The 14,630-nt window shown below is 34.3% G+C and overlaps 1 protein-coding gene and 1 pseudogene across 1 annotated transcript; both read right to left on the minus strand.

The window, feature by feature from the left end:
* Positions 1 to 371: 371 nt before the first annotated feature.
* Positions 372 to 5,550, minus strand: LOC147292737 (mogroside I-E synthase-like). The gene is made up of 2 exons (XM_086232376.1): positions 4,828 to 5,550; positions 372 to 1,200 (listed from the first exon to the last, which is right to left on the minus strand). The coding sequence occupies exons 1-2, from the start codon at positions 5,497 to 5,499 to the stop codon at positions 469 to 471; spliced, it is 1,404 nt and encodes a 467-aa protein (XP_086088502.1). The 5' UTR covers positions 5,500 to 5,550; the 3' UTR covers positions 372 to 468.
* Positions 5,551 to 12,324: 6,774 nt separating this feature from the next.
* LOC147292738 (mogroside I-E synthase pseudogene) lies at positions 12,325 to 12,720 on the minus strand (annotated as a pseudogene).
* Positions 12,721 to 14,630: the final 1,910 nt, after the last annotated feature.

The raw sequence follows: 14,630 nt of genomic DNA on the forward strand, positions 1-14,630 counted from the left end.
TTAATTAGAAAATTGAATATTTTGGAAGTCATTTTGGAAGATGTTTTGGATACCCTGTATCGTTCATGGAAGATGTATTTTGGCAGTTTTTTAAGGAATGGCAATGAAATGGCAATTTAATTTTCTTTCCTATTTTGGTATATTATGCTATATTGTTGTATGGCAATAGAAATGGTTCAGTTTAGTTTTCATTCAACCTAATGTGTTTAGTTTAATTTTCAATGAACCTGGTGGAAGTATTATTTAATTCAAAATAGTGGAAACAATTAATTTTTTGTCTAAGTTTGTAAATGCTGTTGGCTAGCTAAAACAATTAAAACAAGCAAATTCAATAGTTTAGCTTGAACTCAAACATTCCATGCACAAACAAATTGGCACTCAAATTTTGTGAATTAAATTCAATATGACAATGTTAATAAACACACTGGGCCACACGTAATAAAATTACAAAGTACAACTGATGGGCAATCAATTTAACATAAGTTTGGCCACAAATTTCTCAATGTTCTTATCAGAGCTTCCCCCTTCAACCACTGCCTCTTTAGCCAATTCCTTCCAAATTACTGAACTCTTTCTAAGCTCCACCCCTTTCTCCTCTTCCATGACCTGCCTTATACACATAGCTATTTCTTTGTTTGTAGCAACACATTTCTCATTAACCTTCACCCTAACTCCTATTTTCCACACATCCACAATAAACTTGGCATTAGTTGTTTGATCAGCCCATTGTGGCAATGCCACCATTGGTACTCCCAAGCTCAATGCTTCAAGAGTTGAATTCCATCCACAATGAGTAACAAAGCACCCTACAGCCTTGTGAGCCAAAACTTGTAGCTGTGGGCACCAACTCAAAATAAGACCCTTCTCATCTAATATCTCATCCTCTATGAAATTGTTAGGAAGCTTTTCCTTTTCTGATTCTTTGACTCCCCACAAGAAGTAGTAGTTGCTATTTTTTAGACCCCATGCTAATTCCTCCATTTGCTCATTTCCTAGGTTGGCCAAGCTTCCAAATGATGCATAAACTACTGAGCCAATTTCTCTTGAATCTAGCCACTTCATGCAAGTGTTCACATTAGGCTTGAACAAACTAAGATTATAGTCTTTGTCATTCCCCAACCGCCTGTCTAAAAATATTGATGGAATTGTGGGTCCTATTGTCATTACCGACCAACCACGGCTTGCCATCCATTTCACCACCTAATGAAATTTAACAACTATATTTAGCAACATAACAATATAATTAAAATTGAAAAAAATCATTTAGGAAAGCTTAATATTCAAGTAAAATGAAATATTGTGGGCAAAAAACAAATTTCCCACAAAATAAATATAATATATAGGCAATCTTACATTGATAAGAAAAGAAAAATGGTTCTATTTGGTATTTCTCTCGAAAACTATTTTCATACAATAAGATTTTTATTGCATGTTTCAAATTAATGATATATTACTTCATATTTATAGCAAAAAGGAAGCGGTTGTTCTGTATAATAATATATGCGGTTGTCCACTATAACATCTTCTATTAGGGTTATTATGTGATTTATAATATTTAGAAACCTTACCTATGTAAAATAAGGAAAAATTGGAGTAGCCCCCAAGCTATATAGGTGGCCTCCAAGTTTCCTATGCCTATAAATAGGCAACTTGCTAATGGAATCAAATAGATCATTTTCATTCTCTCTTACTCGTATACATACTTACATCTTCTCTCTATTTATTTCTATAACATTCAAGCCTTAAAAAAGTCACATCCATATTTTCAACACGTTATTAGCACAAAACGCCTTAGGTATTCCCTCCCTCTAAATTTTTGTAGGAAATGTGTGCCCATAAGTCAATCGTAATTGATCTTGAGAATAACATTTCAGGCAATCGTCCGTCGAGTAGACCCATTAAGACGGATGATACCTTATAGCTATTTAAGAGGAGAGTATATGTGGAATAAAGGTTTGTTATCTACACACGAGACCTATACATCTTTGTTAATAGTTGTTAAACTGTTCCTGATATATCGAAGTGATTACGATCTGGATAACAGTATATCCAAGTAAGATCAGCATAGCTCTTTAGCCTACTCAAATATGGAGGCAGTCAGTCTCAGACTGTGCGTGTGGAGACACCAAGGGCAATAGTATGGGTGCCTATAAGGAATATAGGTTCACTGAACAAGATCAACAAATGAGAATCTTGTATAATGTGGAATTCCCGTCAAACAAGACCTCATTGGTTGTAGCAGATTCAAATTAGTCCTTTGACCTAAGACACCATTGGCTGTCTTGTGCAACTGATCGTTGTGCTTTAGTGGTACAATGCACATGTATCGAGGTGCAATGTGTGTATCGCTAGGTTCAGTGAAATGGAACACGAAGGCATATGAGTGGTTAACAACAGATCTATCATCTTATCCCGTGCGGAAGAAAAGATTGTCCTATGTGATTAATCTGATGTGACTTAAAGACTTCGACGGAAGCATATGGGTGAGATGGCAGTTAGAATGGGGTTTTTCTAACTGTATATTGACGGGACTCATAATTAGAAAGATATCTAACATGCATAGAATCACTATCATAATATTTGAAAAATACTTCATACCTTATACAAGTGATCAAGACAATGGATGACTAAAGGATAGAGGAACCATATCGAATTGTAAATACAACTGAATAGGTTTCGATAATCTATTCAATTTGGGTAAGCCTAAAACATAGCTTAGTGTCACTCAAGACCTTTAGAAACTTGGTGAATAATAAGGTCTAATGCATGCGCATCTTAATATCTTTAAGATATAAGTTCAATTATTATCGTGGGAAAATCAAATAGAGATTTGTTTGTTCGATCTATTGCCAAAATAGAATAGATACTAAAGACCTCACACCTATACATTGATGTCCTAAAAGAAACATGATTAGTAATTAAGTAACTACATGGTAGTTGCTTTAGGTCAAAAGTGTTTGACCAAAGTAATTAGCAAGAAACGATTAATTAAAGAGTAGTACTAACAAACTACTTTATGAACCAGAGTGATTAAATGAATTAGGACGATTAATTAATCACTAAAATATTATTATATGCACATGTCTACTTTTATGTTGCAACAGCAGTGCTCTTGGTAAATTAATTAGATCTATTTTTGTGCGTATATTTTATATATATACATTTCGTGATATAAATATATACATATATATATACATATATATATTTATGTATATTACCTCTTATCCACTTAGCTAAAATAATGTTGTTAATATGTTTTTCAACTATATATACTTTAACTCCTTGCATAAGTAAAAGAATATGCTGCCACTAATACTTATATGTATCGCCAACTATGTTATTTAATTACATAATTTACATAATTCTTTTTCTTTTCATATTTTTTATAAATATTAAGTATATTAGATTTTTGCAATAGTGACTAACAAAAATTTGTCTGTTGATATCAGATACTAAAGGGGGTTATTCTAGTAGTATTGCTTAATTACTTTTTATGCATAAATGAGGCAAGAACTCGAAGTCCCTTGATCGGACATACGTTCTGAAACTGAAGTTTCGGATCTATTGAAATATATGAAACTAATGTTTATGGATCCTAATTATATTATGAACTTGAAGCTTCATAATTAATTAATATGCTTATTGATTATCTAATCCTAATATAATTCATCTTTCATCTTCTTTTTTAATTCCTTATATTTTAACTTTTTATTTTGCTTATTTCATCTTTTTTTATCATGTCTTATTTACTTTTGTTTAATTGATTTTTCCTTCTTATTTTTCGCTGAGGTTGATTTTTCCATGTTAATTGCAGGGACGAGACAAAAAGGTTGGGGTAATAGTGGGGTGTTGGGTTGGAGCTGGAGAGAGAGGCTAGTGAATGAATTTCTATACCCTCAAAATACAAGAAACTCATTAATTACTCTATTCATTTGTTCAATTATTACAATGACTTTGTTCATTAGAGGAAATTACAATAAATTTTTAGAGAGCGTACATGATAATCCTGATCAAATTGTATAAATTCAAGTGATAGAGAGAGAGAGAAGAAAAGGGTTGGGAAGAAATGAGGGAGGGAGTGAGGAGGAAGGGGAAGAATGGTAGATGGTGGTTATGGTGATATGAAGAGGGAACACATGATGTATTTTATTTATTTACTTATTTTATAATTTAAATTTTTTTAAAATTAATAAGAAAGGTTAAAACGGTATTTATAAAAATAATGTAATAACTAAATAATGATATATATATATATATATATATTAACTGAAATATTATTTGAAATGACATGACATTCCATGTCATTGACCCCCAAAATTGAGGCACCCTAGCATATATTACCCATAATACAAGACGTTGCCAACTTGATTTATTATACTAGAAGGGATAAGGTCAAGGTGTTAACAATTGTCTGGTACGTCTTCACGTGGGAGAGTTAAAATGACCAATAGAGAGGTATAGGCTATAGCTCGAATATTAAGTTTTCAACAAATTTATTCATTAAAGCCAAAGACTTTTACTCGTCCAGCATTAGGAAATGGTTGGCATATACGACAAGAACTAATTTGCAAATCCACATACGACAAGAACTAATTTGCGAATAAAACAATTGACTAGATTTTTGTAGAAAAAGAATATCAGATATTTCATATGTGTAAAACATGAACATATATAGAAGCTTTAAGTAGTCTAAATAAAAATAATGGTCGTGCCAAAACATAAACATGGAAGCTTTTAGTAATGCGAAATATTATCTATATGAAACTATATATGTATATATCCATATGCATGAATAGTGTGATGTATGTATATGAAATAAATAATTACCTCATCTTCCAACTTTTCGAAACTGCTAAACAAGAGCCATTTTACTTCCCTCAAATTCGAAAATTGATTCAAGGAGATGTTAAGGAAAGCTGGGTAGGAGTCAACATCACAAAGAAAAGAAGGAAGATCATTGAACCCTAGTGGTGGCATGGAAGGCAATATTGCCGCAGTTCCTTCGAATGGAATCTTGAGTAGTCCATCACGGAAGTGATGAAAGATGGCAGTAACTGCACATGAACATGTGAAAAATGGAGCTCCATCGATGCCTTGTTCTCGCGCTACATCTAAAGCCCACGGCATGCCTGAGTGGTAAACAAGGAACTTGAGCTTGGATTGAGAATCATCACTAGAGTTCTTGATGTTGATGATGAGGTTGGTTAAAGATTTCGTAGTTACAGTTTGGAAACGGTTGACAGATTCCTCAATGGTTTCTGATTTTTCGACATTTTCAGACCCATCCGAAATGAGTGCCACCTTGCACCCAAAAGAGTTCAGTTGGGCTGCTGCATGCATGGACTTACCAGCAGAGATGGTTGTGATAAGTGTGACCTTTACACCCTTAGAGGCTAGGCGCTTGGAGAATTCAACCATTGGATTCATATGACCCTGAACAGGGAAAGGGAATATGAGAAGGTGAGCACTACCCATTTGTTCTCTCATCTCCATTGTCATCCAAGGCCTAGCTTTTTGTCTATGCAATAGCAATAATGAATAATGATATTACATCAGATACAGCTAGGTATATATATAGTAGATAAGTCTGGGCATACCTTAAAGACTGACTGAGTGCATGCATTTCCTTTTCATCTCAATTATTGCATTTCTACCACATACTACAAAAGTGAGTGATATGAGCTATCAGAGAATTGTGGTTTATTGTACATTTCTACCACATACTACAAAAGTGAGTGATATTCGGTATCTAATTGTGCTTTAGTATGATATTAGAATGATGTCGGAGAATTGTGGTTTAGAATGATGTCTCGTGTTACAATCTAGACCACATATAGAAATACTGATTTATCTGATAAGAAATTCACAAAAATAAAAACATTTTGGAAGATGTTATTTCTCCAATGTTTTCTCCCAGTTATTAATTTTCAACTAATTAATATGACATTTATACATTAAATTCTACAGAATAATAATAAAAAATAAAAAATTACGATATAAAAAGATGCTCTGTCAATTAAATTCATGCCATGTAAGTCGGAAAATAAAAATTCGAAAAAAATAATTAGAGCAATAAGCATTTTCCTTTTCAATATATTATATTGATAGCATATCGATCTCTAATAATTGTAAAACCAACCTGCACTACTAGAAAAATTGGGTTTAGCATCTGATGAGAACAATCACCCTCCCCACCAAAAGTGACTCTTAACAATCACCTGGGGCTATAGTGACACTAGGGGTGTGCATGGTTCGAAAAACCGAACCACAAAGGTATAAATGTAATCAAACTAACATTTTCAAAATAGCCAATTTGAGAACCAAAATCAAACCAAGCTTAGCCTAAGCCGATTGGTTTGGTTAACCGAGAATATTGGTTCGGTTGATTCAGTTATCCGGAAACCAAATAACAACTAGTATACCCTAAACCCCATATCCTATACCTTATACCCTATACCCTATACCTTATCTCATATACTATATACTCTATATTAGTATGCTTTATACCAATTACCTACCATATACCTTTAACTAGAATTGTTTTAGTATATATATATATATACACCCTAGTAGTATAGTATATACAAATTATAAATAATAGACTAATCCTATAAACTATAAACTATACTATAAACCTATATATACAAACATATATAAACTATAATAAGAAATTTGGTTTACTCTATAATATGTGTTAAAACCATATAATATAAACTATATAAAGTTATAAATTATATAGTAATATAAACTATATACTAAATAAACTATAAAATATATAAACTATAATAAACATATACAAACACATATAAACTATAATAGAGAATTTGGTTTACTCTATAATAGGTATTAAAATCATATATAAACTAATTAATATATAAAAATAAATATATATTATCAATAATGGTTCAGTTCGATTAAAACAAAAAATTTCAATATTGAACACCAAAATCAAATCACAAAATTCAAATTGGTTTGGTTTGATATTCAAAGAAAAAAAAAAATACCAAACCAAACCGATGTGATTGGTTTGATTTAATTCGAAACTCGATTTTTCGATATTTTTTAACACCCTAAGTGACACTGCAGCCACCCTTAAGTTAACAGTCTAATATAACGGGTTCCAATTGATCTATAGGCTAAGTTTGTGTAGCAGTCTCCCTCAATTTTCCATTTTCTTGTTTTTTTTTTTTTTTCATTAGCTTCTGCCATTCTGTCAGGCCGCAGGTGTAGTTGTCTGGTCTTTTTTTTTGTTTTTTTGTTTTTATCATTAGCTTCTGCCATATATTCTGTCGGACCGCAGGTGTAGTTGTCTGGGCGTAAATCTTATATGGGCCCCAGTGGGGCACCTCTCAGTTGTCTGGTCCTTAGGTTGGTTAAGTCTAAATTCAATCACGAGGGAGGGAAATTTCACTGCTGCTGCGTCAGACCTTGAGTCCAGTGCCAATCAAATTCATCTTTTTTCATTTCAATGCATTACATTTTATGGAAATTTAGAATGGAAAGTTGAATTGCAAGTTGCAACCGAGCATTAATTAGTAGGCAATCTGTATATAAAAAGCAAATATACTTTTGTGCTTTAATTGTAATTGGTCATCAGTTACTAATAATTTACTATAAACAATAATAGTAACACAGTGAGATAAGCGTATCATTGAGAAAAATAAAGGGACGGACCTATAACAGTAATCACCTATATCAATCAAATAATAAAATTTTGAATTTCGAAAAAATTTTGAAAATTTTTAAATTTCAATAAAAATTCGATGAAAATGACAAAAATTATTATCAAAATATAAAAATTTTGAATGAAACTTTATCATATGTTTATTTAACATATTATCTACTACATTGATAAAAAATATTAAAAAAACCAAATTATATGATAAATTTTATATGATATGTGATAAATATAATGCACGTTGAAGGCAAATACTGTTACTCTTTACTTGCACCCTCTCTCTATTCACTTCTATAGCATTTAAGAATTTTACAAAATCATATCCATATTTTCAATAGTGGCCGGCAACTATATATATGTAATATATATAATATATATAGTAATACAAGACGTTGCCAACTTGATTTCTTACTAGAATGTCAAGGTGTTAACAATTTTCCTGTTCGTCTTCGATCACGTGGGAGAGTAATAATGACCAATAGAGAGGTATAGGCTATAGCTTAAACATTAAGTTTTCAACAAATTGCCTATTACTCGTCCAGCATTAGGAAATGGTCGGTACGCAATTTCTTATCTCTCTAATAATTACTACACAGAAAAGATCGACCTAATTAACAAATATCTACGTAAAAAGCTTAAGGTGGTGTGCGTCGAGAAAAAGAAAGGAAAAATATATGAAAAGTGGTCATACATGCATGCTAACTATGTATTGCTATAATGGAGTCCATCATGTAAATAGCTAATTAAGGATATTTAACATAGAATATATAATTACAAAACCTAGCTAGAGCACATGATGATAAATGCTCCTATTTAATTAGCATGGAATTTGTGATTAGTAATGACATATACAAATCTAAGATGAAGAGACTTTAATTGGCATGAACTAGGCACATGAAGGTGGCCGACCATGCAAATCCACATACGACAACAACTAATTTGCGAATAAAACAAATGACTAGATTTTTGTAGAAAAAGATTATCAGATATTTCTTATGTCTAAAACATGAACATAGAAGCTTTAAGTAGTCTAAATAAAAATAATGGTCGTGCCAAAACATAAACATAGAAGCTTTAGTAATGCGAAATTCTATATATATACTAAACGCGCAGAGGAGGTGTTACTGTAGCTTAAGAACAGTGTTCTTCCTTTTTTGTCCCCTTTCATTTTTTTTTAATAGTTGCTTACAATTATAAATAGTGGAATTAGTTGGGCCCCTTTTGGTCATTTATGTCTCTTTGTTTTTTGCCATTGCTTTTTCTGTTTTTCACAAATCTTGTCATCACTGTGGTTTTACCCAAGGAGTGAAATTTCGAAAATTTCGGCGAAATTTCGCCGAAATTTTCGTTTTTTAGGGATCCCGAAATTTTATCACACTACCCTTAATTTTCGGTAATTTTTCGGCGAAATTTCGAAAATTTCGCCGAAATTTCGCCGAAATTTCGGCCGAAATTTCGATCCCCCTCACATGCATTTTTGTAAAATTTCGACGAAATTTGCCGAAATTTCGCAGAATCTCAACTGGGTGGGTGATCGATTTTGGAGAAACGGCGGGTGGGTACTCGGTACTCCTAGTGGTTGTTCAATTTGCTGCTCGATTTTGGATGAAATATATCATATATGTCTATTTCTTGGTTTTGCTGCTCGATTTTTGTGCTGGGTAGCCTGGGTTTATGCTGGATGTCAAGTATATCTGTATATGCCTGGGTTTATGCTGGATGTCAATTAGCCTGGGTTGCTGCTCGATTTTTGTGCTGGGTAGCCTGGGTTTATGCTGGATAGCCTGGATGTCAAATATATCATTTTTTTTTTTTTTTGGTCAACGTGATTCATTAAAGCCCAACAAGGCAACAGAAGGCAAACAGAGGAAAGGCCTATGGCCAGCGTCGCTACAGCAAAGAGGCCACCGTCAAATATATCATATAGTTTTAGCAATGGTTGGCCTTTTTGTTTGTCCCTTGGTTCTAAGCTAGTGTTATGCTTTCTTCTGCAGTTATGCTTCACGATTAAAATTTGTTGTTTGTTGGTTATTTATATAAGCAGAGAAAGCCAGTTCTTTTAGTAGGCTGCATTCCTATTGGATCATATTCCGGGTATTGTTTTTATTAGTTTAGATTTAGACTGTGTAGCTGAATTATTCACATGTCTTGCATTTGCTAATTAGTACAAAGCTGCAAGAAATTATTAATTTTTTTTTTCCACTTTTCCACATTAAATACTATGCTTTGAATATATCTTCTCTTGATTACCCATTTCAATCAGATCACCATGAAATATGACAGCCTAAGGCCCTAAAGTCTATTAAAATAAAAAAGAATATATATAAGATTAATTGATTAAAGGAGTAATGGGACCATTTAATGAAGAAAAAGCTAGAGTACATGCTAATATGAAATTTAGAATTAAATTACATTCAAATGAAGGCAACAGAAGATTATAATTAACATTCTTAAAGATTCTTGGTCCTATAAAGAGATTACCAAATACAAAGAGATTTAAAATTGTAATATAAATAAATTTGAGGTGTTATTTATATAATTATTAATTAGTCACCCATTTTTGTAACAGTATTTACCACCAGCGCCCATTATATTCATCTTATATTACATAAAACTTACTATATAATTTGGTTTCTTCAATGTTTTTTATCAATATAGTAGATAATATGTTAAATAAGCATATGGTCAAGTTTCATTCAAAATTTCCATATTTTGATAACAATTTCCGTCGTTTTTATCTAATTTTGTCGAAATCGAAATTTTAATCGAAATTTCCACGAAAATTTCCGTCGAAATTTCCATCGAAAATTTCCTCGAAACCGAAATTTTACTCCTTGGTTTTACCTCACAAATTTTATTTTTTTGATCGGATTGCCACCGTGAAAATGTGCGAATAAGTGTGCCGTTTTTGGTCATTTCCTCTGCTTTTGCTTTTTGGTGGAGGGAAGATTTGTTTTGAGAGCTGCTATTTGCACACCCATAAATTTCTTTTTTCACACCTTTTTCTCACTTTTTCTCACTTTACACCTCCACACTCTTCCTACAATTAACATTTCTCGTATACACACCCTTCCCAATTACCAAAATATCCCAACTTATACACACCCCTCCCAAAACCTACACAACACACACCCCACCCGGCCCGACACCTCCCTCAGCCACCCCCACCGCCGGCAAGGTCGCCGGCAGCTCAACCCTTCCCTTCTCTCTCTCTCCCCCTGTCCTTTCCTTTTTCTCCTTCCATTTCTCTTCTTCACTCTGCCATCCCCCTCCCCTCCCCCTACCGCACCCCCACAGCCCACCCCCACATACCACAAACTTCCATACACAGCCCACCCCCTCCCTTGCTCCTCCCCCCACCCAACTTGCACACATGCATGCAGAGCCGCCAAGACCACACCGACCACCCAACCTACCCAGCTCGCCGGAGAAGAAAACCAAAAAAAAATTGCTAGTGGTTCGGCCGGACCAGTGCCGAAACCGATGGTTTCGTTCAATAGGTACATGTCGAACAATCCTATTCTATTCGGCAGTTACCTGCCGAATGAAACCACCGGTTTCGGCGCTGTTCCGCCGAACCACCTGCATATGTTTTTTTTTGGATGTTCAGGGGTGCAGAGGGAGGTGGTGCGGCAAGAGGAGGGATGCAGAGGGAGGTGGTGCGGAGGGAGGTGGAGGGGGGCAGGGGGGAGGTGGTGTGGCAAGGGGAGGGGTGCAGAGGCAGAAGGGGAGTGTTGCAGAGGGAGGTGGTGCGGCAGGGGGAGTGTTGCAGGGGGGAGGTGGTGCGGCAGGGGGAGGGGAGGGGGATGGCAGAAGGGGAGGGGTGCAGAGGGAGGTGGATGGGAAAGGGGAGGGGTGTGTAGTGTATTTTCACATTAGCTTTTGCTATTAAATTTGCCCAGATGAGCTCAAAGGGTGGTTTAGCTCTGGAGCTCATTTTTTGGGGGTGGCTACATCTTCTCTTCTCAGTCTGTGGACCTGTTCTTCGGTGTTGAATTTTTTTTTTTTTTTTTTTGTTAAATGAAAAGGTAGTTTTTTGTAATCAGATTCTTTATTTGGTGCAGCTGAATTTTTTTTATTTTTAATTCTATGTCAGAGTCTTTCTTTTGCTTTGCCTTTTCCCATGGCAGTGCCTTTGGCTCTCTGTGTTCTGTTCTCTGTTTCTTGGTTTTTGGCAGGAGTATTTTAGCTTTTGGTTTTCCTAGAGTTGCTCTGTTCTTTGGGGTTTTGCGTATGGCTTGAATTCGGGTTGATTTTTATTTTAAGATGTTTTCAGTTGTGCTCATTTGGTGGTTTAGCCTATGAGCCCGTTTTACTGGATCATTTGGGGCCTCTGGTTTGGTTTTTGACATATAGATTTAGTTGGGCTCATTTGGTGGTTCAGCTTATGAGCCCGTTTTACTGGAAAATTTGGGATTTCTGGATTAGATTTTGAGATGTATCTAGCTGGGCTCATTTGGCGGTTTAGCCTATTAGCCTCTGTTACTGTTGTCTTTTTGTTTCTTGCATTTCAGACCTTTCCACACCCGCAAGGCCGCACCCGCAGGTCCTTCGAATGGAATCTTCAGTAGTCCATCACGGAAGTGATGAAAGATGGCAATAACTGCACATGAACATGTAAAAAATGGAGCTCCATCGATGCCTTGTTATCGCGCTACATCTAAAGCCCACGGCATGCCTGAGTGGTAAACAAGGAACTTGAGCTTGGATTGAAAAGCATCACTAGAGTTCTTGATGTTGATGATGAGACTGGTTAAAGATTTTGTAGCTACAGTTTGGAAACGGTTGCCAGATTCCTCAATGGTTTCTGATTTTTCGACATTTTCAGAGCCATCCGAAATGAGTTCCACCTTGCACCCAAAAGAGTTCAGTTGGGCTGCTGCATGCATGAACTTACCAGCAGAGATGGTTGTGATAAGTGTGACCTTTACACCCTTAGAGGCTAGGCGCTTGGAGAATTCAACCATTGGATTCAAATGACCCTGAACAGGAAAAGGGAATATGAGAAGGTGAGCACTACCCATTTGTTCTCTCATCTCCATTGTCATCCAAGGCCTAGTTTTTTGTCTATGCAATAGTAATAATGAATAATGATATTAATATATTGCATCAGATACAACTAGGTAGTAGATAAGTCTGGCCATACGTATCTACATTAATGATTGACTAAGTGCATGCATTTCCTTTTCATATCAATTATTGCATTTCTGCCACATACTACAAAAGTGAGTGATAATAGTCTTAATAGGTATCAGAGAATTGTGGTTATTATTGCATTTCTACCACATACTACAAAAGTGAGTGATATTAGGTTTCTAATTGTGCTTCAGTATGACTATATGATATTATGTATCAGAGAATGGTTTATTGCATTTCGACCACATACTACAAAAGTGAGGAATATTAGGTATCTAATTGTGCTTTAGTATGGTATCAGAGAATTGTGGTTTAGAATGATGTCTCGTGTTACAATCTAGACCACATATAGAAATACTGATTTGTCTGATAAGAAATTCAAAAAAATAAAATCATTTTGGAAGATGTTATTTCTCCAATGTTTTCTCCCAATTATTATTTTTCAACTAATTAATATGGCATTTATACATTAAATTCTACAAAATAATAATAAAAAATAAAAAATTACGATATAAAAAGATAGATTCTGTCAATTAAATTCATGTCATGTAAGTCAAAAAATAAAAGTTCGAAAAAAATAGTTAGAGCAATAAGCATTTTCCTTTTCAATATATTATATTGGTAGCATATCTCTAATATATGTAAGACCTACTTGTACAAATAGAACTTCCTAATTATAGTAGGAAATGTGGTATAAAAATATAATACATAAAATTAATAATCTAGTACGTATTATGTTGTTGAGGTATAAATACATCAATAAAGTCCCAATTTAACATAATAAAATCTCATAGTGGGCACAGCCAAAGGGCCAAGGAACTTGAAAGAAACCCATAAAGATAAGTCCATCACTTAGAAGAGTTCAAACTTAAATTCCCTCAAATTATGACACATAAATAATTATTAAAAATAAGAGTTTCAAATTCTATATATATTCATAAATGTAGATGTGTTATAATTTTTTATTTTTTTTTAATTTGTAACTGCTTATTTGCATATCATCATACTTTTATATGATGCCAATAACCATTTAGTCTAGTAAATAACAATTTTCTTTGTGAGTAGATCCTAAGTTTGTATCTCATAGATGATAGTTGATTAATAAAAAATTAAAAAATAACACACGTTCATATGATGAATTCACTTGTTGTGAGAGGAAGGTTATGACTCACATTAAAAAAAAAAAATTTCCTCGCCCATTCATCTCTCTCTTTGTTCTTGGGTTATAGTGTCCTTGATTTGATTTATAGAACATGGATTTTTCTCTAAGAACCAATCAGGATACAAATCTAGGGTCTTCCCTGGATGGATTGACCTACGCTTGCGCTTTTTTTTTTTTTTTTTTCTGGCAGATTTTCTTCATCAAGGGCTCAATAATAGTACCAAGCACTCGATAGTGACTTTTTTATAGCACTCGACGCTACTTCCTCTGATTATAGTTAAAGGGTACATACTCTGCTTATAGTTAAATGGTACATACACGACAAATTCACCTTATACCCTCCTAAAGTGTAAAATGAGGCTTGTGGAAGCGTTCAAAATCCCAAAATTAAAACCTAACATAAAGCCGACAAACTAAGTGTCTTAACTCGAGAGAAGAAGAAAAAGACACTGCCTAGCACTCGGCAGGAGCTACCGAGCGCTCAGCTCTAAAAATCCATGAATAAAAAATGCAGGCGTCCGCCTAAGAGGACGACTAATAGGACCTATAAAATTTACTATAATTTATATAAACTAAATAGATGGCATCACAATGGCCAAAAAAAAAAATAGATGGCATCACAAATAATATGGCAGATGCCACACCATTTGTGAT

Source organism: Dryas octopetala, chromosome 2, assembly GCF_963921425.1.
Source record: "Dryas octopetala chromosome 2, drDryOcto1.1, whole genome shotgun sequence".
NCBI lineage: Eukaryota > Viridiplantae > Streptophyta > Magnoliopsida > Rosales > Rosaceae > Dryas > Dryas octopetala.